Raw genomic sequence first — 27681 nt, 5'->3', positions numbered from 1 at the left:
TAATGTTTTTAGAAGACATCCTAGAGGCAGACGGTATCACTTTACTAAAATGGAAGCATTTATGTAAAGAAAGAGGAAAGAACACGAAAGGAAAATCGCCTAAATGGTTTAAAAAATTAGAATTGAAACTAATAGCAGACGAAAGTGGACAAGTAAGAAAAATAAGAAACGAGTTTATAGGACAAGCACAAAAAGAAAATATTCACATAAACTATTTTGATGAAGATGAAAAATCGGACAAAAATAGTATTGTAACTTGGAACGACTACGGAGAATACCCGATATTTAGTATTAATAAAAAAAAATCGCAGAGTAAGAAATACAAAAGAATAGGAATACATTTAGAACTAGACGGAGATAGTTATGATCTAAACAATTCGCCTCAACTGAAGAAATGTCAAGGATGTTTTAGAAACATTAGTAAAAAAAAGGGGAGCAACGAATGTCTAATATACATAGAAAACGAAATCTGTAGAAATTTAGATAGAAGAAAAGAAGAAGACTATATTAAACCGTACGAAACTCTAAATAATATTATAAAAAAGAATGAATGGTTACGAACGTATACAAAAGAAGATAAAAAAGATGAGTCATTTAACAAAAAAATAGAATTAATCGACAAAATAATTAACACGAATGACAAAAATTTTCTGGATATAATCAAAAACAGTATTTTCGAAGAAGAAGATAATTTGATTTCGATTACAAAACGAAGATTTTGTTTACTAATTAATACAAACAAAAAGAAATGGGAAATTAATAATAAAGGTAAAAGAGTTTATCGATATAATGTAGTATGGAAAATATTTGAACTGAATTACGAAGGAAAAGAGAGCGAGGAAGTGATCCTACTAGCGAGCTATGAATGTAATTACGAAAACGAATTCAAAATTATTCTTAGATGTATAATTCTAGGAATTATGATAATAAGTGAGAATAGCGAATTAATTTTAGGAATAAACGAGAAAGTCAATAGACTAATAATTGAATTTACTAATAATTTTAGTAATAGGAAGAAAATAGATAGTGATTACTATTTAGAGCTTTTATTTTTAGAAAACTTTTTAGAAACAAATAATATTGAATTAATCGAAGGTAAAGAGAAAATACAGAGAATCATAAAAGAAAAAAGAAAAGAGATGCAGGAAATGTTAAAGAACAATAAGATAGTAGATAAGATAAAATATAATTTTGAATTAATAGACGAAGGTTTAATTACGAATGAATATAATTTAATTTGGAATAACAAATTAATAACAGGAGGATTCCGAGTTTGGAGGAAAGCAGTGACATTAGCAATTTGGAAAAATGAAATTTTAAACAGCGAGAGGTTAGAAGATCTATTTATGTACAATTATAGAAACGAATTCGACTGGATCGCAAGTCTTGAATTTATTAGTAATAGAGTTAAATTTTCGCAAAGACAATGTGGTGATAGAGACACAATTGAACGCTCATACAGAATCAAAAATTTACTTAAAGAATTGCCCACATATAACACTTTATTTAAAAGAAACACGAACAAAATTGATACAGATAAATGTATAAGATGTGGGAAAATCTTCACGGAAGATTGGGAACACATATGGATATGTGAAGATAACGATATATCAATTGATGAAATCATACGAGAATCACCATATAATTTCGAAAAAGTTTTGGATAACTCTAACCAAACCGAAGAACTAGATATCTTAAGAAACTACAATTGTGAATTTATTAATATAATAGAAAGTCCTTCAAATATTTTGTTGGGGAAAAGCAGAAAATGGGAATTATTAAGAGGGATTTATAATAATAAATTCAATGATTTATCTAAAGAGAAAAAAGTTAAAGATCTAATCAAAAAGCTTTGGATGTTCACGTATGACGAGATTAAGAAACGAATATGGATACCACGATGCGAAGAAATTAAAAGATTAGAAGAAAGAGAACAAATTAAAAAAATAGATCTTAGAAGGAGAAGAGCCGCAAACGATGATATAGTAGAAGATGAAATCGACAAGGATATATTACCAGGAAAAATGAAAAAACAAAAAACAAAAGAAAATTTAGTTAAAAAAGAAAAAAATACAAATATAAATAGACAAATTAGCTTAGTAACGTTAGACAAATTGAAAGGATTAATCACAGAAGGTATTAATATAGCTAAATCTTGGAATTCAACAATTAAATTAACGAACGCTCTAGTTTAGATTTAGTTTAGCGATATTTAGATATAGCGTGAAATTTTTATTACGATTTTTACGATAGATTTAGGTGATTTAGTTATAGTTCGATAAATACTTAGTTATAGGGTTTGAATTTTTCAAGCTCTAGGTGTTTACTTTTAATTATGTAATTTATTGTATAAATTCAAATAATTAATAAATGCGTTACTATTTAAAAAAAAAAAAAAAAAAAAGAAAAAAGTTGTCTTATTAATCATATTTTATTTTTCAGAAAAGCCTGTTAAAATTAAAATGAGTTTTTTTTTCAGTCCATATAAACCAGGAAATTTATTATTTATAAAAAAAAATATACCATTTTTTTTTTGATTCGTACAGACAATTTTTTTTTCTAAAATTTTAAATTTTTTTTTTTCTTGATTTTGATTTTCAAACAAAAAAAAATATCGATCTTAAATTGATTTCTTAAACCAAAAATATTTTATTTTTAATTTTTGCTTTTTTTTAAGTTGAAAATTTTTTTATTATTATTCTTTTTTTTTATTCACTTATTAATTATTAAATGATTTATTTTGTAAATTTGAAAAGTTAACTTTTTTCAAACTTTTTATTAACAAGATGATTAATAAACACTTTAAAAAGAATGCACACAGTAAATTATATTTAATAAACCATCTAATTTGTTAAGTACGAAAAGTTCCGAGTATGTAATAAAATTTTTTTTCTTTTTTTAGTTTAGCAAGTGTATGTAATGAAAGATAAGATATATGTACGTTCAGGAACTTCTATTTAGTATATTTATATACTGTAGTATGAAAGGTTCAAATTTGCAGTCTACTAAAATAGTAAATTTCATACGTGAGGAAAAGCTTTTATTTAGCTTTTCAGACGTTATCTCATTCATTATATTGTTTAAAATAAATAAAATTTTTATGGATATTGCTAAATATCACCAGTGTCAGTGGTGAATTTATGATGTATTGCCGGCTAGTTATAAACTATTGAAAAAAGAAATTAACGTAAATAAGCTAAAAATAATTATGAAACCAAAAAGTAAGGAGAAATTTATTTTACTAATTATACTATTTTTTTTTTTAAGGGGATTAAACTATATGCATCTAATAACAAGATGAATAACAATTGAAAGTAATTTATTTAGCATTGAAGTTCAGATATTCTAAATTATCCGATAAAAATTAGTCTTTAATCTCGCACTTAACGCGATGATCGTAAATTCTTCGTCTTGCTTAAGCTGAAGTTCTTTGATTTGTTTTATGAGTAATCCAGAAGCTTTTCAGGAGTTATATAGCTCTAAAATAATAGATCGTTAACGTGAAGAAGCAATTAGGGATCAATAAAAAGCAACAAAAAATAAAATATTACATCATAAATTTTTTTTTTTATAGAAGTCTCAATAGCTTCTCTCATTAAAATTCGACAATTTGTCATTTTTAAGTTGTTCTAAGAGTGGAAGAGCGACCTGAAGGGTATCACTATTGTTCTAATTTCTAATTCACACTTAAACTTCAATCCCTCAGCATAAAGTTCGTGTTTGAGTTCCATTTTTATGTCTTGCTTCATCCAAAGCCCTACTTGCTGTATTGCCCATCTCGAAATATCTGCATAAAAATAAATGTGTCTCAACTTGTATTGCTTAGAAATAAAAGAGTAACAATTGTTATTCTTACTTACAAAAACTACATTTTTTTAAGATTACTACCCACAATATTATACTGAAATCTAGCGAGTAATCTTCTATCCAGTACGGTTACATAATCGTGTGATCAGTATTACGAGTTTGCTAATTGAAATCCGAATAAAGTAATATTTGATTTAATTATAATGCAATATGTTTTATTGGTTTATTGGGACACAAAACATCGAAAGTATACCTTTGTCGTTCTAGGCCTATAAAAAATAAAGCGAACATTAGTTAATATTCTTTAAATAAGAATAAAAAAAAATTTCAAGTTTTTACCTTCGAAAAAGCTGTGAACCTACAAAAAGAAAAAATCAAATGTTAGTCAACATTTCGCTTAAATAAAAACAAAAAATAAATTAATTTTGAAGAAATACCTTCAAAATTCTGTCCAAAAGAGTTCAGGAGAGACGAAAACCTAAAAAAAAAAGAAAATTGAAACGTTAGTAATGTTCCACTAAAATAAAAATAAAATAAAAAATTGGAAGATCAGAATGAATACACGACTTAAGCTTTCTGAACCTAAAAAAAGAAAATTAAGCGTTAATAACATTTCAATAAAATAAAAACAAAAAAAGGAAGGAACAATTTCAAAGTTTTTTTACTTTCAAAATGGGAATCCAGAACCTGTTTCTTCCTGCACCTACAATAAATAAATAATTAAATAAATATACTTTTTGAAGTTTAACTTCAAAAAATAGCAGCAGTGGAGTCCAGTTCTTACAAAAAAGATAAAAAATAAAATGTTAGTACGTTTCATTAATAAAATATATATAAAAAAATCTTTAAAGTTTTACTATGAAGTAGGCATCTACAAAATAAATAAATGAAGACGTTAGCTAAATGTTTTGTTTAAAAAAAAGAAAGTTTTGAAGGTTACCTTCTAATTCCAGTAAATACAAAAGAAAAAAACCAGTCATTTCATTTACGTTCCATTTTAAGAGAAAAAAAAAATTTTTGAAGAAAAAATTTAATAAAGGATTTGAAAAGTTTGTTTTAGGGATTGGAATCGATTTCCATAATTAGAATCGATTTTAGAATCGACTAATCGCGATTAATCGTTTCTTAAATTTCGACAGGAAAATTTCAAATGATCACAAATTTAACATATAAATCATTTATGATTTTGCATTTAAAATAAAACGTTTATTGCACGAATAGCACGAATAATCAGTGATCAGCGGTAACTCTGGCCAAGCTTATAATTCCGGCCAGAATTAAAACTTTATTTTTATTTTTATTTTTATTTTTAAATTCCATGTGAACAAAGTCACGATACAAATTACAGGGACGAACTATACGTAAGCCTAAAGTAATTCTAAATTAAATCGTGAACCAAACCGCCAAACCTGACAGCTAAGGATGGTCAGTCGGTCTTTCGGTCCTGAACGGTCCTGCCCGGTCTTTGGGAAAGTTATAAGGAATGCACCCTTGAATTTTTAAGGCGCAGCAAGTATGGCTAAAGACCAATAAATGTCAAAATTTGGCCTTTATACTTCTTTTTTTAAGACCAGCAGAGGCGAAATTGGAAAAAGACCGAAAAAAGCAAAAAATACTGGTTTTGGCAAAATAAAAACCTGCCTAGCTCTAAATTGGGTGATTAGATCAAGACCAAAATTTACCACTTTTTGGTCTTTAATCAGTTCTGTTGTGCTACAAAAAATTGGAAGCACAGCCTTATTACTTTTCCAAAAATTTCCTAAAGACCGATCAGGACCGATCAAAGACCGCAGGACCGACTGACCATCTCTACTGACAGCGCCACCCTGGAAAACTTTAGTGTAACACAATTCAAAATTTCGCATAACGCAAAGATCCGATGTCACGTGATTTATCGTTTCGTAAATTCGGGGACACTATAGTTTTGATTTTTTATTTAATAATCGAGTTTAATTGATTCTAATCGGGTTTTTGATTAATTCGATTTTGGCAGAATTGATTTCAATCCCTAGTTTGTTTTACCAGAATGCCTCCATACATAAGCTGTCTAAAACCTAAAAAAAAATAGTTGTAATACCTTCAAAATCTCTCTGTCCAAGGTTCATCTGAAACATAAAAAAAAAAATAAACTTATGTTAATAAATATTCATCAAAGAAAACTAAAAGAAAATTTTTTCTTTTTTATAAGTCTGTTTTTTTGTAAGTTATTTCCTTTTCGTGGGTTGATTTCTTCGTGATTTCTTTCTTCATGGGTATTTTTTTTTGTGTTGTGGGTGTTTTTTTATTATCTAGAAAATTTTGGTTAGACAATTCTAAAATTACTATAGATTAATAAAATATAAAATATTAAATTGATAACAGATAACATTATATTTAATGAAAATATTATTAATTAAAAATATTATTTAAAATTAAAATTTTATAAAATATATATAGATTTTATGAATCATGTTTAAAAATATAGTAATTTGTATAATTTCATTAGTATTTTTCAGTATATAAAATGTAATTTTATGGTATGTAATTGATCAGATTTTTATCATGTTTTTTTTATATGTACTTTTTACAGAAAATTTCTTATCTATTTTTTTTTATGAGATGCTTTTTCATCTAATACAGAAAGTGTGTATAAGAGTGATTGTAATACTTGTGATCATATTAGTTATTTTTGTTGTTTGAACTAAAATGAATTACAAATAAATAAAATAAGATGGGTGAAGAATTATTTTTATTGTATGTTTTTGAAATATGAATTCAATAAATAAATTGAATAAATGAGCAATGAAAGAGTAAATGAGCCTCTTTTATATGTTTTGCTAAAACATTTTTTTTTTATTTAAAAATAAAAATGCATAATTCAGGAATCTAAAAATATGGAATTTTTTTCAGAAATAAATAGAAAATAAATTTTAAATATAAATATGAAAAAATTTTTTTGTATAACTCAATCAGTAGCGGTGACAAAGTCACCACTCACCACATATCAACCTAATCTAGTTTTTGCCAGTAAAAAGGGTGGGTCAATTATAATATAAGAAATACATTCTCTCTTTTTTAACTATGAGCTAATTTATTGCCTGTAATGTCTAATCTAACAACATAAAGGTAATATTGAACACCAAAAATTGTAATACAAATTAATCAACAATTTTGATTTACTAACTCACAAGAAATTAGCATTGGAGATTTAAGATACTTCTGGATCAAGCCAAACTTTCTTTTAACATCCTAAGTGTGCTAGAGGATCTTTTTATTTCCTGATACCTTAAATTTGTCCTTTTAATCAAATGTTATTTCATGAATAATCAAAATGATATTTTTTTTAAAAAAAATTATGTAATTTTTTCTTTAATCCACTACGATGATAAAAAAATAGAAATCATTCTTTTTTCTCTTAAATTTTTAATAGAGGATTCCAGAAAATATTTCCTTTAATGTATAAGAAATATATAAATATATATTAAGATAATTTTTTAAACATATAAACTTTAACAAGTATAAGATACAGTATAAGGTTAAATTTGATGATAAACAAAAATTTGCTTTTACATTATTTTAATATTCTATTAACTATATAAACAGAGAATTTAATTGCAATCTTCGGAATTGATATTGAGTTTGGTAAAATCAACTTTTATTGATTCTAATGTATATATAAAGCCAGAAATAAATATTGTATCAAAAATACAATTTAATAAAACAAATTAAATTCATATAATTTATTTGAATGTTCTATTTCAAGTAAATCATCATTACCATTGGCATTTTTTGGTTCTGAAAGATCTTTAAAATCTAAAATTCTACTTATATAAACTGCTTGAGGATGTGTCATATATTGGAGTGTACTTGTAGAAGATAATGGTGATTGAGCTGTTGAAAATGATGAGAACGAATTTTTATTAATTTCATCTGCATCATTGATTTGTTCTTTGATAATACAATTCTTTTCAAATATATTTAACCATAAATCATCAAATAACTCGACTAATTCATCTGAACTAGGTCGTTTTGAGGGGTCTGCATCCCAACATTGATTAATAATGTCAAAAATTAATTGAGGAATTTTATAATTAGACTTTGGCCTCAATCCATTACAAATTTTCATTGCCAAGAAATCATCATGAGCTATATCATAATAAGGAGGGAAACCTGTACAAATTTCATATGCAATAATTCCAAATCCATAAATATTACTTTTTTGAGTATATTCTTTTCCTCTTAAAACTTCTGGAGCTACATAAGGTAATACACCATATATTTTTTTATTACTATTTTGAGTATTTTGAGAGGATTTAACATTTGCTGGTTGGCATAATCCCAATTCAGTAATAGCAACACCTCTATTAAAATTGCTTAATATATTCCCACAATGAAAATCTTGATGAATTAATCCATTTGTATGAATATAATCAAGACCATGCGAAATATATACTAAAATCAGCAACTTATACTCCCAAATCAGTAAAATGAAATTGTTATCTAAATATTGTCTTAAGCTACCATTTTTTAATTCCATAACCATTATAAAATTATTTGTTTTTGGATCTTTGGTAATACCAAAACAACGAACTACATATTCAGTAATATATACTAAAATATTTGATTCAACCTTAAAAGAAAATTATAGTTAGTTTAACATTTATAAAGGCTAATAATACTAAAAATCAGTAAAAAATATCTTACTTCTTTTAAAAAATCTGTAATATCTTGGGAATTATATAAGCACTTTAAAGCGACTTTTGTTTCACCTTGCCTTTCCAATTGAGAATTATTTATTGCACAAGGTCCATCTTTCCAAATTGCTTTAAAAGTAGTTCCAAATCCCCCTTTTGCTAAATATTCAACATCTTCAAATTTATCATATTCAATCCATTCTATAATATGGTCATTATCTTTAGCTTTTAATTGTGCTTTTTGAATAAATTCATCAACGTCATGATTTCCACTTGTCCAATTTTTGAAATTTTGTTTAAAATATTGTGAATTACATGATCGACAATAAATAGAATCAGTTTTAGGCTGATTACAAATTTTACATAAACCATATTCTTTATAACATTCTTTTAATTCTTGTTTATCAATTAACAATTCTTGTTCTTCTTGTTCTTTAGTTAAACGATAACGACTAAAATCTTTTATTTGCTTAAATAAATATTTAATTTTGTTCATTTTAATAAATAATTTATTAAACAAAAAATATGTTATTAATTCGTATGTAAAAATTGCAAAATAATAAAGGAAAAGAAAAAAGATAAAAAAAGTAGTGAAACGTTATATTGAATAATTTCAAGATCGGCAACAAAATTGTGAAACAAGACTAGTTAAAATACACAAAGGGCACAGAGGGAACACAATAATCTGATCGGCAATTAAATTTTCTATAATAGGTAAGATTAAATGACGAAATAAATAAAAAAAATATTTGAGTATTATGTAATTAAAAAGTTGTTGTGTATTGTAATGAAATAAAATTTTTTCATAAGTAAAACTAAAATTGTCAGTATGAGGAATGTTGTACACTAGGGTGAAATCAAGAATCAAGTTGGGCACATTAATTACAATTTTTTGGAAATGTACAGTATGTAGACTATATAATAAAATAATATAACAATTTGAATTTCTATTCCTAAATAATGAAACACAACAATCGATAAAAGGAATCATGGAGTTAAATTAGAGAAGAGATTGGTTAATATGCTTGTAAAAATGTTTTCTTTTTGGGCATGATTATTATTTTATTGAATTTTATTTCTTTTAAAAAATTCTCTGATTATTTTAAAAAACTATAGTATCTTATTAATGAAATCAGTTTAATCAATATGATAATCGTTCTTTTGCAAAAAAAACCTTTGACTCATTGATATCAACTGCATTATTAATTTTACCTTTAGAAAAGCCATTGAAGCACAAATGAAAAGAAATCTTTTAAAAATTTTTAGTAAACTCTTATTATTCAATTATAAATTGACGTTCCACAGCAGTGTGGGTTTGAACTTTGAATATTAACATATACAGTATATCTTAAATAAAATAAGACAAAATAAATAAAATAAAAAGTAAAATAAATATTTTTTCTGTAAATATGAATAAGGTAACGAGTTTTATTAAACTTTATTAACTTTATCAAAATTTTTTGAGTGATACTGGTCAACTAATTCTTTCTCCAAAATTTTTACCACGTGATCTGATAGGCAATCGCGTTTCTCATTTTTATAAGTATTTTTGGAACTTTGGTTTTTACAAGGTGTGAAATCATATTTGTCACTCTCATTTAACTTCTTAATGCAATAATACCGGCTAGTCACGTATATTCCTTTTTCACATTTTAACAAGCTACGATAAAGAGTTTCCATAAGTTTGTTCTAGAATTCTAAAAGGATTACGTAAAAATGTAAAGAACAATAGATCATCAAATGCATATTTAAATGACAATTTTTTCAGGTAATGAAATTCCATAAAAGGAATTATAAATTTTGTAACAAATAAATCTGATTTATTTGATTCTAGCAGGTTCAAAATGATAAATTATTCAGATTTTTTATAAATAAAGTTATAAAATTATATTTAAGAATTAGATATATTTGAGCTAGTTGTTACATTAACATTGAATAAGTTTAACTTGGATGTTAGTGATATTATTAACAGATTGATTTTTTTTTTATTAAAAGATAGGAATATAAAGAAAAATAAAAATTCAGAGATTGCTTCACCCAAAATAGTTTAATTTTAATTTGTAAATATTTTCCTTTATATATAACTGTAGCCTGTTGCATTACAATAGGATTGATTAGTTTAAATAAATCGACATAATGATAAAGTTTCTTATTTATATTTGGATATTTTAGATAATTTATAATTTGATTTTATAATTTAAATGATTTACATCTATAATATTGGAATGATATAAATTATATTTACAACTTTTATTATTATTATTGTATTTTGCAAAAGTATTTACGGTAAAAACTGAATATAAAAAATATTACTATTATAACTGCTTTCATATTATTTGGGACAAAGTAAAATTTTGAACGGTCCAGTTATGTCAGGTGTCAGTTTATCACGTGAATCAAGATTTACTTTGAACAACTAATCTTTCTTTAGATTTTCGTCCTTAGATATGAGTTTGGGAATAAGATTATTCATTTCTTGATTATCTACATTGATTTCAACTTCTGATATAACTATCAGACTAACCTACGTGGTTTCAAAGATATTTATATTTGTTTTCTTTGTTGTTTTGATTTCATATTTGTTAATACAGCTTTTACATATGTTAGCAATATCTAAACTCTAAGAAACCTTAAGTATAGTAGGTACATTAGCTTTAAACCATGTAAAAAAGGAATAATCTATGGCTTTCTTTCTACTGCCATTTTTTAGACATTTGGAATGCTCTTGATTGTAGTTGGGCTGGAAGATTCCTGTGCAAGGTGAGAGATGAACCGAGCATTATACAATGACATAAAAAAGAAGGTATTTCATTTCAATTTAATTATGGAAGGGAGCCCCAGATCAGCTACCTCCTGACTCAGGAGTATCAGCTACTTCCTGGTCCTCGCCATTTGCTTTTGTTTTTGTTTGGATCATTAAGGTTTTGGATCAGCGGAGGATGTTAGTTTTCTAACTTTTTATTTCATTACAAAAAGGTGAATTCAAAACATGATGACGTAACTATATGTTGTTTTTGAGAAGAAGTGATATCAAAAAGGAATCAAGAGTTTCAGCAAAATATTTCCAGTTGTATTAGTACATCCTTTTAGAAGTGACTTTAATCTTTTTGATAGCTTAAGCCCAGGAATGTTCTTGATACTAAGAGTATCAAACTATTAATAGTGTTATTACTGATTTGGTCTGGAGTGATAACTAACGACAGAGATATCAAATTGAACAGTCGTGACAAAAAGGACAAGTAATAAGATTATAAGTATTACAATAATATTGTAAAAAAATATAAGGTATCACTAATAATTCTCAGTAGAAAATTAATAATGATGGTAAACAATGTAAGTGTTTCTTAAAGATAAAAATCTATCAAACAAATAATGACAAACATAAAGATAAAACAAGTAAAACACGCAAAAAGTTTACTACAAAAAAAAAACTAGCAAACAAATCATACAAAACACAATACTTCGGATAACACAATCTAAACTAATTATTCATATGAATAAAAGATGTATATAAAGGTAAATACGTCATGTTAGGTAATTAAAAGCTACAATATAACCATACGTATTGAAATTGTTGAGTAATTGATTTAATTGATTGCAGATATTGATGTCATTTATACTTTTTCTATGATCATTGTACAACAAAAAAAATAATATTTATTTCTTTTCTTTTTTTTAATACATATCTCCCCTCCATCTCTTTCATTCCGCCTTCAAACACAACTAAATACTTTTTTTATAAATACTTTCTTTTCAAATAAATATCTAACAAATACCTTTTTTTCACACGCAAATAAATACCTTTTTTTCACGCGCAAGTGAATACCTTTTTTTACAAGCAAGTAAATATCTTTTTTTCACGCGCAGGAGAAATACCTTTTTTTTCACGCGCAAGTGAATACCTTTTTTTACAAGTAAGTAAATATCTTTTTTTCACGCGCAAGAGAAATACCTTTTTTTTCACGCGCAAATAAATACAATAAATACATGCACAAGTGAATACCTTTTTTTCACGCGTAAGTAAATATCTTTTTTCACGCGCAAGAAAATACCTTTTTTTTCACGCGCAAGTAAATACCTTTTTTCACGCGCAAGTAAATACTAAAATGGAAAAAAAGATATATCAACATCAAGAACTGTATTTACTGCCTTTGGACAACATATGGGTAATGAGTTTCATTAGCTATTAAAAGTTGTTTGTAAGTGAAAACCCATCCTAACTATTCTTGTCAGTTTAGACGTTTTGTGGTTCTTGCCAAATTTGGTACCTACTGTATTTATGATACTGCAGTTTTATTACTGTTATCATTCTTCTTTTGGTTACACATCGCAAATATTCACTTGTTTTCCCTTCTCAATAGAGCTTGTATAGGAAGTAATGAATACTCAAATACCGCTGAACTTACCGCTCTGGAAAACTCTTCTCTTGAAGCCTCTATTCATGCTCCAGCTTCTGGTTCTGTTTCTTCTCATTCTCCTGCGGATCCCTCTTCTACTACTAGAGCTCCTTTGATAGAGGACAAGCTAACACTAAACGAGGCTAGGTTGTATCATTAAGTGGTAAGTATAATTATAATAGTTCGCCGGATGGACGCATGTGTAGGTGTAACACTGCAGGGTTCACTGAAAGTCTTCCGGATGGTGAACTGTTATGATTGACATAGGGGTTTATGTGCTCGTAGTACGTACCATTTGCTACAGGCTAGTAGCTATCTGCTTTTGTGCACAAAGTCATAGCTACAATGATGCCATATAGGTGATCCCCAAGCTGATCCATATGGAAGGGAAGGCCAGGTTCCCGTTGGAAATGACACATATCTCCTATGCCATATCACTTACTTAGTTATTGTTATTGAATACTATATGAGTCCATTTGCCATAGATCCAATGAATGGCCACATGGGTGTCCTGGGGTTCCCTGCTTAGGCATAATTAACAGGATGGCAAACCTCATATGGTATGAGGTGATAGTGACTAAAAAATTTTGTAAATTTTGTAGGACATATATCAATCATTTTTTCTTTAAAATAGGTGTCTTAACGTTGGCGCCAGTGAAATTCTTACTTTTTATGCAATTATGGCTATTAATCAGGGTAATTTTGAAGGGCAGTTGAAGATGTGAGCTGGGATATAAATTTTTACTCCCATAGACAAATAGAACTTTTCAACTATAGAGTTTTTCTTCTCTTTTTAGTTTTATTTTTGGTTCTTTTTTCTTTTTATTCTTGTTGCTTTCTTTTTTCTTTTTAATTATAGATGTAACTATTTTTATTTTTCGTTTCTCATTCTGTTTGAAATTACATTTAATATTGACTTAGTAATATTATGTCATTTTTGTTAAATATGTAGCTTTTTATTTAAATTAATACGTTTTTTACATTCATGATATCTTTATAATTAATTGGATTTGGGAAAAATTTTGTGTATAAATGTATATGAGCGTATGAAGTTATATAGTACGTATATATGATAATAAAGTACACAAACATAATTGTATTAGTGTAAAAAATATATAAAATTATGATGATCGACTAGCATTAAAAAATATAGTGCCAGTAAAATTTGATAATTCTGGCCAACGGTGATGATCACCCCGGTGATTTGAAGTAAAAAAATCTTATTTTTTATCTCACGTTCCTAATAATAATTCATGATATTTTTTTCTTGATATTCTCACAATGTTTATTAAAAGATGGATAAAAAGTTTAATATTGGACAAGAAAATCATTAGTTAAAAAGGTATATTAAAGAGTTTTATGGTGATATAAAATAATTATTTCGCGGAGTCACTGGAATATCATGATTGCACAGTTATGCAGTAAAATAACTATACTATCCATCAGTATATATTTTTTATGTACATAAGATAATGTATTTATATTATGAAATATACAATAATATATGCTAAAAAAAAATATTTTTTGGTTGAACTATGTAAGCTTACATTTTTATTTTGAATATTTTCGTTAACAGGCTGTTTTCATTTAACGATTTTATTAAATACTATAAGTTAAAACCATAAAAGCTTTTAAAAAATGATTATTATTACAAAAATACTATTATTAGAGTTTTCTTAGTCTACTTATCATTAATAAGCTACTAATATCTTCCTGTTTAAATTAATTTTAATCGTTATATTTTGAAGCACAACAATCACAAACGAAATTAGAAATGAAATTTAAACCAAATTATACTATAACTTCTTTAAAGACATTAAATCCATCCTTTTATAATTTGACAATTTTACAGTAAATAATAATAAATTTAAGTGTAACAAAAACATTTTTTGCATACACAGCGAACATTTGTATTTGCTTTTCAATTTAGATAATACTTTTGCATAATACTTACGATATAGATAGCTATGAGAAATTCTTTGAAATGTCTCTTGTTTTTAATTATCATTTATTTCCTGATTTAGTTAAAATCTGGACAAATGCTCGTCCACTAAAATGCACTAACCATTCATGTTATAGTTCATGTCTACTTTATCAATTACAAGTGAATAAATATTATGATTAATAATCAAATTTGCGAGAAAATGATTAATCGCTAAAACATACATTTATTATTTATGTTCTTAAGGGGTCAAATTCTATCTAAAAATATTAAGTAGTGAATGTCATCAGGGAATGGCTATATATATTTTATGATAATTAAACAAAATTTCTATATTTTAATTAGTAAAAAAGAGGCCGCTCATTGCGAATTTATTTTCCACATTATTTATGATATCATATCAATCTTTGGTGGTGAGGTGAAAGATTATTTTCAATAGAATTAACAGTGTTACAGAATTATAATGAGAAATGGGTTTTGGATTTTATGTAAGGGATGTCATCATGAAGCAATAGAAAAGAATTTTAGTTATGAAATTAGTGTAGAAAATAATGAATTAGTAAGGAAAAGTGAGAAATGTAATGTTTGTGAAAACTGTACGAATTATTATTTTTGTATAAATATTCTGTATTTAAATTTGACAATATATTAATAAAGGATTATTTGATTATTATTATGAAACGAAAAAATTCAAGTGAAATTTTTGAAAATCCTAGTAAAAAGGTAAAAGTAAATTGTGAAATTATAGATATTTGCGATAAGTACTATTTAATATTGATGGAAGAATACAGAATTAAAAGGAATGAAAGCTTACAAAAGTACATAATGAACTAAAAAAAATATGGTACAAAACAAGAAAAAGGGAGCCAAAAGATGGGTGAAAAGAATGAATAAGTAAAGGAAACGAGATGAAGAATACGATAGTGAAATAGCAATTATTGAAGAAGAAAATTCGGAGGAAGAAAGATATGAGATAAATGGTGATGGAAGAGTAGATTTGCAGGAAATTAAGAATTGAAGAAAAAAGTTAAGAATTTATTGGTCAATGTAAAAATTATTTTGGTGGAGAAATAGGAAACGAACAAATAGATGCATTTTTGAGCAAATTACCTAATACAGAAAATAATATGATTAGATTGTGTGTTTTACTTTTCGTTGGAAAAGGGTTGCAGATTATTGTAGTCAAGTGGAGAATTTTTGACTATTCTTCGAATACGTTACCGTCAAACGGGAATTGAATAGGCTTTATTTTTTAATGTATTACTTTTTTGATTCTACAATTTTAAATATCTTTATTTATTTGTAAAGTTTAAACATATAATTATATTATAGGGATTGTTAAAATTTTATGACATTTAATAAACAAAAATTGTCTATTTTAGTATTCGAAATTGCTGGAGAAAAAAAATCCTTAAAAAAATTACTTTTGAAGTTTGGTTGTAATGTTTAGTATTACATAATTCTAATTTTGGTATACTATTTTTATTTTATATTACTTTGATTTATTATATAAAGGCAGGGTCAGCCTTACCCCTGAATAAAGATTTTTTTATTTGATCTTCTGAGTACAGATTACATCTTCATCACATTGATTTTTGTAGGATAATTAGTGTGATAACATTATTACAAACAGGGTTAATTTTACACTGGTATACTTGTAGTTGATCAAAAATCTGAAAGCTAACCATATATTAATATCAAGGAAATATTTATTATTCATATACATTGTTCAGAAGGCTAATTTTTGTAATAAATAAATATGATCTTGAGATTTTTTCATAAGGATATTTTCTGCATCATTATGTATTAATAAAACTATAATAATGAGTCATAATTATGTTTAATAGAATGTGTGATATATATATATACTTTGGATAATTTTATCATTTATTTTTATACTTTTCAAAATGTTCAATTTAAACATTGATATTCTTATTTTAATATTTGAAGAACTACAATATAACAAAAGTATCAGAAACGTCAGAAATACACTATATTCATGTCTTTTGGTTAATAAAACATGGTGTAGTGTCATCATTCCAATTCTCTGGAAAAATCCTTGGTCAGACAAAACATCAAACAATAATGTAATTATTTCGCATTTATCAAATGAGGCAAAAGAAATTCTGAGCAATCAAATTAAAAATGGAAAAAATGCATCAACAATATTACAAAGACCTTTATATAATTATGTTAGCTTTTGCAAATATTTAGATCTCTATTACCTAGATAAATTACTATTCCATTATACTAGAAATATTGAAAGATCCAAAAAGTCATTTATAGCAGATGAAATATTGAAACTATTTATTAATAAAAATTCAAAATTTACTCACCTTAAAATAACAACATGCTTATATAACAAAATATTTCCTATTCCAGAAGCTGAGCATTGCTTTTCTGAACTTAAAGTCCTTATATATTATAATGATTCTGATCAAAAACTTTTGGAATGGTTAACCAAAATAAGCAAATCTATTAAAATTTTTGAACTTCATAATTGTAAGTGGAATTCTGAAATCCTCAATTTAATTGAAGTACAAAACAACCTAAATAGCATAGTCTGTGATGTATTAGATGGAATAGATAGTTATAAATCGAAAATATTAACCAAACATACTTTAATAAGTTTGCACATACAATCATGTTTTTATTTAAGCAAACATTTATCTTTACCAAATTTAAAATTTCTAACAGTTGAATGCATCTTAACTGAAAATTTGGTGATTATAATTGAATGTACAAAAGGATATCTTACCGAGATCAGCATAGACAATTTCTTTGATAAAAATAATAGATATATACAATCAATTTATCAAAATTGTCCGAATCTCAGATATTTGAAACTACCATTAATAAATGAAGAAGTTTCAGAATTAGAAATTTTATTAACTAAATGTAAATGTTTAGTTGAATTATTTATTATTGGAACTCATAATGGTCAAAATAGTTTGCTAGGTTGGGATAAATTACTCAATATATTAGCCAAATCATCACCAACTAGTTTATTTAAATTCAAATTTTATTTTACTTATGAATTACCTATATTAGAATCTTTTAAATTGTTTTTAGATAATTGGAAAGGTAGACATCCTATGTTATTACAAACAAATATTTATGATGAAGATTTGTTAACTTTAATCAAAAATTATATAGATGAAGGAATTATTAAAAGTCACATATGTGGTGGTGATTTAATCAGGAATTTTCATGATAATGGTTATATTGATACCGATTACACAGTGATTACACATGTAATTAACAAGTCATATATAGTATAATAAATCATGCCATACAGTAGTAACATATGTTTCAAGCACATCCCATTGACAAGATTTAATTTGTTTAACAAATTTAAGTTTAATATTTCAAATCAATACTTCAAAAATTTACTAGTATTATTACATCATAGCTCATTATTCTTATAATGGCAGCTGAATATTTAATATATTATCAAATTATACTTTGAAGCTGTGTTACAGTTTGCTTCTCAGACCAATATTCAGCAAATTACTGATCTGTCAAGAGATTTGCGCACCTTAAAATAATTTTTAGTTTATTCTTATATATGTTTAGCAAATTGTTGGGTCTTTTTGTGTAATAAACAAATAAACAATTTCCTTTTTCAAAAAAATCTTTTTATTAATAATTTGTGCAACCTAAATTACCGTTCATTTTATCATCTATATCTGTATCCACTATCCAGTATCAGATTTAGATTCAGATACTGTATCTGTACTCTGAGGAGGGCTGGAATTTTTTTTGCATATCAAGGTTGTTTAAGTATAAAAAGCTGATCTCCCACTGACTAATGGTAATTGGGGCTGGTGGCAAAAAATTGGCTTATCGGGAATGATCGATACTATATTTATATATATTTTTATAATATAAATATTTTATTATTAGTATTTTTAAATAAATGATTACTGTACATATCTTTTATTATCATTATTTATTATTATTCAATTAATTAATTATCATTTGATCATAATGTAATGTTGTGAAAGTCATCCATTACATTTTTTACTCGTATTACTATTAACAAACCCTTTATTTATTTTAGGTTTAGTTTGGGCCTGAGGAACTGATTTAAACAGAACAATATGGATAGATGTAAAACCATTATTTTTTGTATTTATTTTTTTCATTTTGAATTACTAATCGGCTCTTTTTTCTTCATTGCTATTTTAGGTTTAGCCTTGAAGCTTAAGAATGGAGGGTTCCGATTGAAATTTTACTAATTGATTATTTTTAATTTTTATTTTTATTTTATTTTTATTTCGAACATAACTTCTTCATTGCTATTTTTAGATTCAGTCGGAATGGAAGGTGCTGATCAAGCTGAAATAATGTGAATAGTTTAATTTTTTCATTTGAATGTTATCAGCCTGTCATTTTTTAGGTTTGATTCTGAAACTTTGAAATGAAAAAAAAGTAAAATAAAAAAAATTACGGAACATTGTCACCTACCCATATTGCTCTGTTTTGATCAGTATCTTCCATTCTAAACATTACTAATCAACCTGCCATTTTTCTTCATTGCTATATTTAGGTTAAATATTGGAGAGGATACTGATCAAAATGAAATAATGTGAGTAGTTACTAATGTTTTTCAATTTTTTTTATTTTGTTTTATTTCATATGTTACTTATTAGCCCATCATTATTTAGGTTTGGTATTGAAGCTTCAATACGGAAGGTACAGGTAGATGACAATGTTCCGTAATTTTTTTTTTTAAATTTTTTTTATTTTAAACATTACTAATTGACCTTTAGGTTCAGTATTTAAGCTTCAGAATTGCAGAAATGTATTTAACATTTCAAATTTTATTCTCTTTTTTTTAGATGGCTCGGATGTATAAATTTTGTTAAGATTCAGAAATTCTCTTTTTTTAGACAGGTTTAGAATGCAGATTTTTGTAGGAAAACAAATATGTTTTTTAATTTTATTAATTTAACAAATTAACTTAGTTATAAATAGCTCCATATGAGACATCATCTTAATATTAGAATAGAAATAATAATGAATATTTATTGTTATAAATAATAAATAATGTATACAAATATTAAGAAATGTTTAAATCTCAAATTTTATTAATTTCGTAAAAAAAAATTGTCAAGTTTAATGAAAAAAATAATCTATTCTATTTATTATATTCTTATTAATTATTTTTAAAAAAAAAGATTCTTTCGTAATTGTTGATTTTAATTTGATTTCTGACAAAAAAAAAAAGATCTCAAACAATTATACAATCATATCTTTTGATAAAAAAAAAATCTTAAATAATTACTAGCAGTTGCCTGTTGTTTTGTGATAGGATCCACTTAAACTAATTGAAAGTAATCTTTAATATTAGTGAACTTGATTAAAAATTAGAAATATTTAAAAGTTTTTATTGGTTGAAATCAGGAATTTTACAGTTAATATCAAATGGTAGTTAAATTTACATATATTAAGATGTAATAAATTATATTTATAAACTATATTAGATTCTAAGACAATATAACTATTAACTGTTTTTAAATTAATTTATACCTGATTACTTTCAGCTAACACAGATTAGTCGTTTGAGTCAGGTAATTTAGACATTAATCCCCTGTCGCACTAAGTGTCACTCATGATCACCTTCATACTAATTTTTAAAAATTGCGAGTGATTAGTTGAGTTTATAAATGACCGGGAATCTTCGTTTAGTTATTTCCCGGTCTCATATAGATAGCCGGAAAATTACTAATTTTAGTTTAAAATAGTTAAAATAGTTAATATTTAATGAGTGACACGCTCCAGGGGATTACCCATTTATTTCCAACTCCCCATGAAATAAATAATACAAGACCTGTCACATATGAAATAAATATTGTCAGCAAAAATTTTTTGATCCGAACCTTTTAATATATACTTAATATATGTAGTATTTTTATGGAAATATCTATTTGTAAATATATAGTAATACTTAAGTATATAGATTCTATAGTAAAATTAAGGGATTAGTATTAGGGTTAGGGTACTTATAATAAATGAATATTACGTAATAAATGTGACAACCCTTATGACTTCCGATTTTCAATTTATATATGTCGACCATTTTTGTCATTATTCCTAATTCATATATTCATTCATTATTCATTTAATAAATAATTATTTGTGATGAAACTTTTTTATTTTAACAAAAAAAAAATACGCATCCAATTAATAAAAAAAATAAATTATGTGTCGCAGCTCCATTGTATTATAAGTAACAAAAATTAAATATCATTATTACGTAAATCTTCCAAATATTAAATCTCTTCTTTTAAAAATTCGATAAAATCAAGTTTCATTTTATAATAATTTTGAACTATTATATCATGTAATTTAAATTCCTTTACTTCATCTTTCATATCAAACAAATTTTCACCAGAATAATTATCAGTGAAAAGGTTTTGAAAAGCAAAATATTTAACTCTTTTCTTTTTCATAATATATTCTTTTATATTATATAACGTATTGTCTTGACCAACTTTTTTTCGTGTTCCATTTACTATATTATTAAGTAATAATTCCTTAATAAAAGTATTTTGAGAATTTTTCAAAAATAATACAAAATCATTTGTATTCAAAACAAGAGACAAATTCAAATATTCTAATTTAAAAGGAAGAATTTGACCTAAATTTTGAAGTACAGTTGAACTAAGTTCAATATGTCTATTACTAAAACCAAATCCAAGATAATTTATATCAATAGTAAGACAATTAAGATTTTGTTTAAAGGTTTCAATTAAGTTAAATGTTAAATAAATATCCTGATCATTAAATCCTTGTAATTTAAAGAATTTAATTTTCGTACAATAACTTGTGATTAATTTAATTAGTTGAAGGTTTGAATTAAAGAGTTGTGGAACTGGATAATTATATGTAGGATCAATTGATAATCCAAAATTTTCCAAATAATCTCCAGATTTTTGTAATATTAATTCCATTGAATCTTTCAAGATCAAAGATTTTTCATAGAAGATCAAAGATTTTAATTTAAATGGTTTAGTTAAATTAATTATTTGTTGAGTAAAATTAGAATCTAAAGAATAACAACCAATAATATGAATAGATTCTATTACATTTAATTGTTCAAATACTTCATTTAAAATATTTATATTTTTAAAATCAATTTCACAAAATATAATAATATTTAAAGTGTTTAAACAATTAGAATTTAATAATATTGAAAGAGGGAAACCTTTATATAATAAAATTTTATTAAGATTTTTTTGTGAATTAATTAATCGTGATAATTCAATAAATGTATTACTATCTTTATGATGATTTTCAAAATTTGGAAGATAGATTGATGAAATTGAATCACAATTAGAATTTAAAAATTTTAATAGAGGGTTTATATTATCACTTACATATTTGGTAGGTTCAAAATAAAGATTTTTGATATTACAAATTAAATTTGAATTTTGTAAAACTAATTCATAAATAATAATATCAAAAAAATAATGTTTATATGTAACATTAAGAGTATGTAATTTTGCTTCTTTTTCATTGAATAATTTAATTAATGATTTATTAATGAAATTTAATATATCATCAAAGTTTGTAAAAATATATGATGATTCAGCAAAAACCCAGTTTTTAATACATTCACAAATTGAACGTATATCTAAGTGTCGAATAAAACTGGGATAATTAAATAATGAATTTAAAGGAAGATTAATTCCGTACTCATTTAATCGTCTTTTATCATTATCATTTAGATTATATAAATAAACTTCAATATAATGATAATTTTTAAGATTTTGTGGTAAAAATGGATAAAATGGATTTTCCCATAATATTGGAATTGTTAAACGACACCATAATCTATTGACTAAAATACACGAATGTAATGTTGAATAATCATTCCGAAAATATTGTATAATTTTATTCAATAATTCGGGTAATTCACCAGAAAATATTTTTGAACATGCCATATTTTAATAAGCGAAAGAGGAAGGGGAAAGGTTAGATTTTGTGTTCAGCAAAAAAAAAGGAGTTATGAGTTATGAGTCTGATATTGTCGCACAATTAATCATTTGTAATCCAAAATTTTTTTTCGTCTTACGTTACTCATATTATACAAGTCACGTGACTTGTGCCAAATCGATCAGCATTTCGTATTTAAAAATTGGAATGACCAGTCGTTTCACTGCTCCGCCAAATCACATGACAAGCTGCATAAAAGTACAGTTCGACAAAAAAAAAAATCATTTAAAACTTTTTTTCCAGAAATATACATATATAATATATTAATTTCACCTTTAACAAAGTATTCAAAGTACAAATTTTAGCTTTTATTAAACATTATTTCATTATTTATATTTCTACTTCTTACAAGTATTTTTTATGAATTTTCAGTCCATATTTTCTTCCAAGGAACGCAAGCCATGATCTCTTTCCATTTACGTGACAAAGTTGAAATTCAGTTTATTACTGTAAATACTTTAGATGTCATTTTCTTCAATTTTACCAAGTTCTGCACGTCTCATGCATTTATTGTGCATTTAATTTTTGATGAGAATTTGCCGTTCCAGTACGAAACATTGTTTCTAAAAGATGTTTGACTTGTTGAGATATTTTTTTTATTGGTCCAGGATGATGAATCTTTTCATTTTCTTTTAGAGCCAATCCACTGGTAAAAACTTGTTGACTATTCAAAAAATAAATAAATAGCATAATCAATAATTATTACCTCTTTGTTTCTTGGGAATTCACTTATTATTTGCAATATTTTCAAGGTTAGTGAGTATTTGGTTCTACTATAATCAAGGAATTTATATAACAAAATTTCTAGAATTGAATATTACTTATTAATTCACCCTGTTTTTCTAACAAGCAAATATGTTACCTATGTTTAGAAATAAATACGGCAAACAGGTAAACTCACTTTTTTTATTCAAAATTGACATGGTCCATTGTTTAATTGTGTATGAAGCATAAAAGTAGGATTTGGTTTTCAATTTTTCACTTTTTAACAACCTTTTCTATTTTTTTTCAGGTGACCATTCCTTCCACTCTCCTAGTAGTGCATGTGCATGAATATAACCAACATTTCCTTCATTCATCATTCTTGCGGATTGTATATTCCTGTAATGGTACCTAATTTTGTTTATCTAAATTGATAAAAAGTCAAGTTTGACATGATAATTAGAGTTTACATAACATTTTCTATTAGGATTCAAATTAGCAACTTGGATACCTGCTATATACTTTACTGCTGATTCAATATCATCTCCACAATCAACACTTTGTGTATTGTATCATACCACTCCTTTCAATGAACATTAATTCCATGCAATAATAGTGCATTCTATTATCTGGCATTATTGTTATTCATTTAGGCTTTAAGTTCATTGTTTCAATTACAGCATCACTTTTAGGCAATATGTTTGAACTGCATAAAGTTTTCTCATAGGGAAATTTTTGCATCATATTGATGCATTAATAAAACTACGATAAATGAGTCATGATTGTACTATATATGTGTACTGTATATATATGTACTGTACAACTGGATAATTTTATCCTTATACTTTTTCAAAATGTCAGATTTAAATGATGATATTCATCTCTAATATTTGAAGAATTACAAATAATAGAAAGATTAGAAAAGTAAGAAGTACATTCTATGATTCAGTTAATAGAACATGGTGTAGAATTATCATCCCAATTCTCTGGAGAAATCCTTGAAACATCAAAGAAAAAGAAATCAATATTTAATGTAATTATTTCACATTTATCAAATGATACAAAAGTAATTCTGAATAATCATATTGAAAATGCATCAAAAATACTAAAAAGACCTTTACTTAATTATGTTGGCTTTTGTAAATATTTAAATTCACTATATCTAAATAAATAAATTAATAAATTGTTATACAAATTATTATTGAACTCAGTATTAAAAAATACAACTCTGTACTATATTTTGACTATTAGTAAAAATAAAATATGGATAAGGTTTCTTTTGACTACATAATCTGAAAAGTAATACATTTATTTTACTAAATAATTATTATAAACTTTTAGTAAAATTTAAAGTTAAACATGATTGTAGGAAGATTGTATTAATTAAATAGCTAATTTCCCCAGGCTATATATAAGCTATGTTCATTCTTGGTTTTTGATTCCAATTTAAAGTAAAATTAGTAACATTAAGTAAATAATATTAAATAATCCATTAGACAAAGATGATTGCATTCTTACATACGAATATACTAGATATATATTAATTATATATGACTTTTCTTTATAATAAGCTCGGAAATTCAAATACTCTAGCTAACTAATAGCAAAGATTTATATAATTAACCAAATTCTAAATAATATGATAGGCTAAGATCTTTAAGATTTTGACAATTTTTGATAAATAGTCTTAATAATTCTGATCCACTATTATAATCCACAAGTATTCAATAAGAAATCCACTCATATTTTTAATATAAACTTATTATCAAGCAAACTTGGTTGGAATGTGTTTGACCTTCAATTTGATATTGAACCCTCCTAGGTTAGTCACATGGAATTGAAATTCATTTACTAAATTTGTAATAAAAGCTAGATCTTTTTTTGTCAGAGTAATAAATTATTAGTGATTATGAGATTATTTGATTTATTTTAAATAAATAAATATGTTTGATCCAAATAAAATTTTTCATAAGGTTATTTTCTGCATCATGATGTGTTAATAAAACTATAATAATGAGTCATAATTATGTTTAATAGAATGTGTGATATATATATATACTTTGGATAATTTTATCATTTATTTTTATACTTTTCAAAATGTTCAATTTAAACATTGATATTCTTATTTTAATATTTGAAGAACTACAATATAACAAAAGTATCAGAAACGTCAGAAATACATTATATTCATGTCTTTTGGTTAATAAAACATGGTGTAGTGTTATCATTCCAATTCTCTGGAAAAATCCTTGGTCAAGCAAAAAATCAAACAATAATGTAATTATTTCACATTTATCAAATGAGGCAAAAAAAATTCTGAGAAATCAAATTAAAAATGGAAAAAATGCATCAATAATATTACAAAGACCTTTATATAATTATGTTAGCTTTTGTAAATATTTAGATTTCTATCACCTAGATGAATTACTATTCCGTTATACTAGAAAGATTGAAAGATCCAAACAATGTTTCATAGCAGATGAAATATGGAAGTTATTTATTAATAAAAATTCAAAATTCACTCACCTTAAAATAACATCATGCAATTATGACCAAATATTTCTTATTCCAGGAGCTGAGCATTGCTTTTCTGAACTTAAAGTCCTTGAATATTACTCTCGGGATAATCAAAAACTTTTAGAATGGTTAGCCAAAATAAGCAAATCTATTAAAAAATTTGAAGTTTATGAGTGGAATTCTGAAATCAAAAATTTAATTGAAGCACAAAACAACCTAAATAGCATAGTCCTTCATAAATTAGATGATAAATTAGATAGTTATTCATTGAAAATATTAACCAAACATAATTTAATAAGTTTGCACATAAAATCATGTTTTAATTTAAACAAACATTTATCTTTACCAAATTTAAAATTTCTAACATTTGAATCCATCTCAACTGAAAATTTGGTGATTATAATTGAATGTACAAAAGGATATCTTACTGAAATCAGCATAAACGAATTCATTGGTAAAAATAATAGATATATCAAATCAATTTATCAAAATTGTCCGAATCTCAGATATTTGAAACTACCATTAATTGATGATGAAGTTTCAGAATTAGAAATTTTATTAACTAAATGTAAATGTTTAGTTGAATTATTTATTATTGAAACTTATTATGGTCAAAATAGATTGCTAGGTTGGGATGAATTACTCGAAATATTAGCTAAATCATCACCAACTAGTTTATTTAAGTTTAAATTTTATTTTAAATATGTAGTTTCTAGATTAGAAACTTTTAAATTGTTTTTAGACAATTGGAAAGGTAGACATCCTATGTTATTACAAACAAATATTTATGATGAAGATTTTTTAACTTTAATCAAAAAATATATAGATGAAGGAATAGTTAAAAGTCACAATAATATACGAGTTGGTTTGGTTTATTTTGAATGGATTCAAGAATATAATTATAATAATGGTTATATTTATACCATTTAATTATTAAGTCATATAGTAATAAATAATATCATAGTAACATATGTTTCTAGAACCATTTAATAAAATAATACTTTCTTATTTTATATTGTTTTGCATGAGCAATAAATTAAAGGAAAAGCAAATCTTTTATTTCATAGAATTGCGCATTTAACAAGTATATACTTTTATTATACAATCCCCACAAGCTTTATACAAATATGATAATATTGAATTTATGTTTCCATTTACAATTTGGTTAATAAACTTAAGTTTTATATTCAAATCCATACTCCAAAAATTTACTAGTATTATTACCTTATAGTAAATATTATAATCATTATTTCTTATAATGATAACTGAATATTTATTTAATGCATTGTCAAATATTACTTTGAAGTTGTATAAACCATCTAAAATTTACGCTCCTACTATCATCTCAGGCTTGAAATGATAAATGACAAATGACATATCATCAAATAACAAATGACCTGAATCATTAAAAAATAATGTTGGTCGGCAATGACTGAAATAACTAAATGACAAATGATTAGAAATAATGATGTTTCAGGCGTCACAATCACAATGTAAAAGCCAATGAAAATTTTTTAAAATGAACTAAGCGAAGTAATGCAATGATGACAATCAAGCGTAAAAATAGTAAAAAAAGCAAATTTTTTTCAAAAACTTAACAAAGTCGTTATTTTCTTAATATTAAAAGAATTACAAAATG

At 25.2% G+C, this 27681-nt stretch overlaps 7 protein-coding genes across 7 annotated transcripts; 6 read left to right on the top strand and 1 right to left on the bottom strand.

Moving 5' to 3' along the window:
• Nucleotides 1–920: 920 nt before the first annotated feature.
• Nucleotides 921–2195, top strand: OCT59_016302 (uncharacterized protein; the record flags this gene model as incomplete). Its single annotated transcript, XM_066132386.1, has 1 exon — nucleotides 921–2195. The coding sequence occupies one exon, from the start codon at nucleotides 921–923 to the stop codon at nucleotides 2193–2195; it is 1275 nt and encodes a 424-aa protein (XP_066003379.1).
• A 10391-nt stretch (nucleotides 2196–12586) lies between these two features.
• On the top strand, nucleotides 12587–13037 carry OCT59_016301 (uncharacterized protein; the record flags this gene model as incomplete). The annotated part of the gene is made up of 2 exons (XM_066132385.1): nucleotides 12587–12646; nucleotides 12714–13037. 2 exons carry the CDS (start codon nucleotides 12587–12589, stop codon nucleotides 13035–13037), a joined length of 384 nt encoding a protein of 127 aa, XP_066003378.1.
• A 2245-nt stretch (nucleotides 13038–15282) lies between these two features.
• OCT59_016300 (uncharacterized protein) lies at nucleotides 15283–15837 on the top strand (the record flags this gene model as incomplete). The annotated part of the gene is made up of 3 exons (XM_025332897.2): nucleotides 15283–15402; nucleotides 15477–15637; nucleotides 15720–15837. 3 exons carry the CDS (start codon nucleotides 15283–15285, stop codon nucleotides 15835–15837), a joined length of 399 nt encoding a protein of 132 aa, XP_025165662.2.
• An 889-nt stretch (nucleotides 15838–16726) lies between these two features.
• Nucleotides 16727–18100, top strand: OCT59_016299 (uncharacterized protein; the record flags this gene model as incomplete). The annotated part of the gene is made up of 1 exon (XM_025328650.1): nucleotides 16727–18100. The coding sequence occupies one exon, from the start codon at nucleotides 16727–16729 to the stop codon at nucleotides 18098–18100; it is 1374 nt and encodes a 457-aa protein (XP_025165661.1).
• Nucleotides 18101–21097: 2997 nt separating this feature from the next.
• On the bottom strand, nucleotides 21098–22771 carry OCT59_016298 (uncharacterized protein; the record flags this gene model as incomplete). The annotated part of the gene is made up of 1 exon (XM_025328649.1): nucleotides 21098–22771. The coding sequence occupies one exon, from the start codon at nucleotides 22769–22771 to the stop codon at nucleotides 21098–21100; it is 1674 nt and encodes a 557-aa protein (XP_025165660.1).
• A 907-nt stretch (nucleotides 22772–23678) lies between these two features.
• OCT59_016297 (uncharacterized protein) lies at nucleotides 23679–24125 on the top strand (the record flags this gene model as incomplete). Its single annotated transcript, XM_066132384.1, has 3 exons — nucleotides 23679–23714; nucleotides 23836–23932; nucleotides 24013–24125. The coding sequence occupies 3 exons, from the start codon at nucleotides 23679–23681 to the stop codon at nucleotides 24123–24125; spliced, it is 246 nt and encodes an 81-aa protein (XP_066003377.1).
• A 1497-nt stretch (nucleotides 24126–25622) lies between these two features.
• On the top strand, nucleotides 25623–26972 carry OCT59_016296 (uncharacterized protein; the record flags this gene model as incomplete). Its single annotated transcript, XM_025328648.1, has 1 exon — nucleotides 25623–26972. The coding sequence occupies one exon, from the start codon at nucleotides 25623–25625 to the stop codon at nucleotides 26970–26972; it is 1350 nt and encodes a 449-aa protein (XP_025165659.1).
• Between the last annotated feature and the right edge of the window lie 709 nt (nucleotides 26973–27681).

Source organism: Rhizophagus irregularis, chromosome 24, assembly GCF_026210795.1.
Source record: "Rhizophagus irregularis chromosome 24, complete sequence".
Taxonomy (NCBI): Eukaryota; Fungi; Glomeromycota; class Glomeromycetes; order Glomerales; family Glomeraceae; genus Rhizophagus; species Rhizophagus irregularis.
This window is presented reverse-complemented; position numbering and strand designations above follow the sequence as displayed.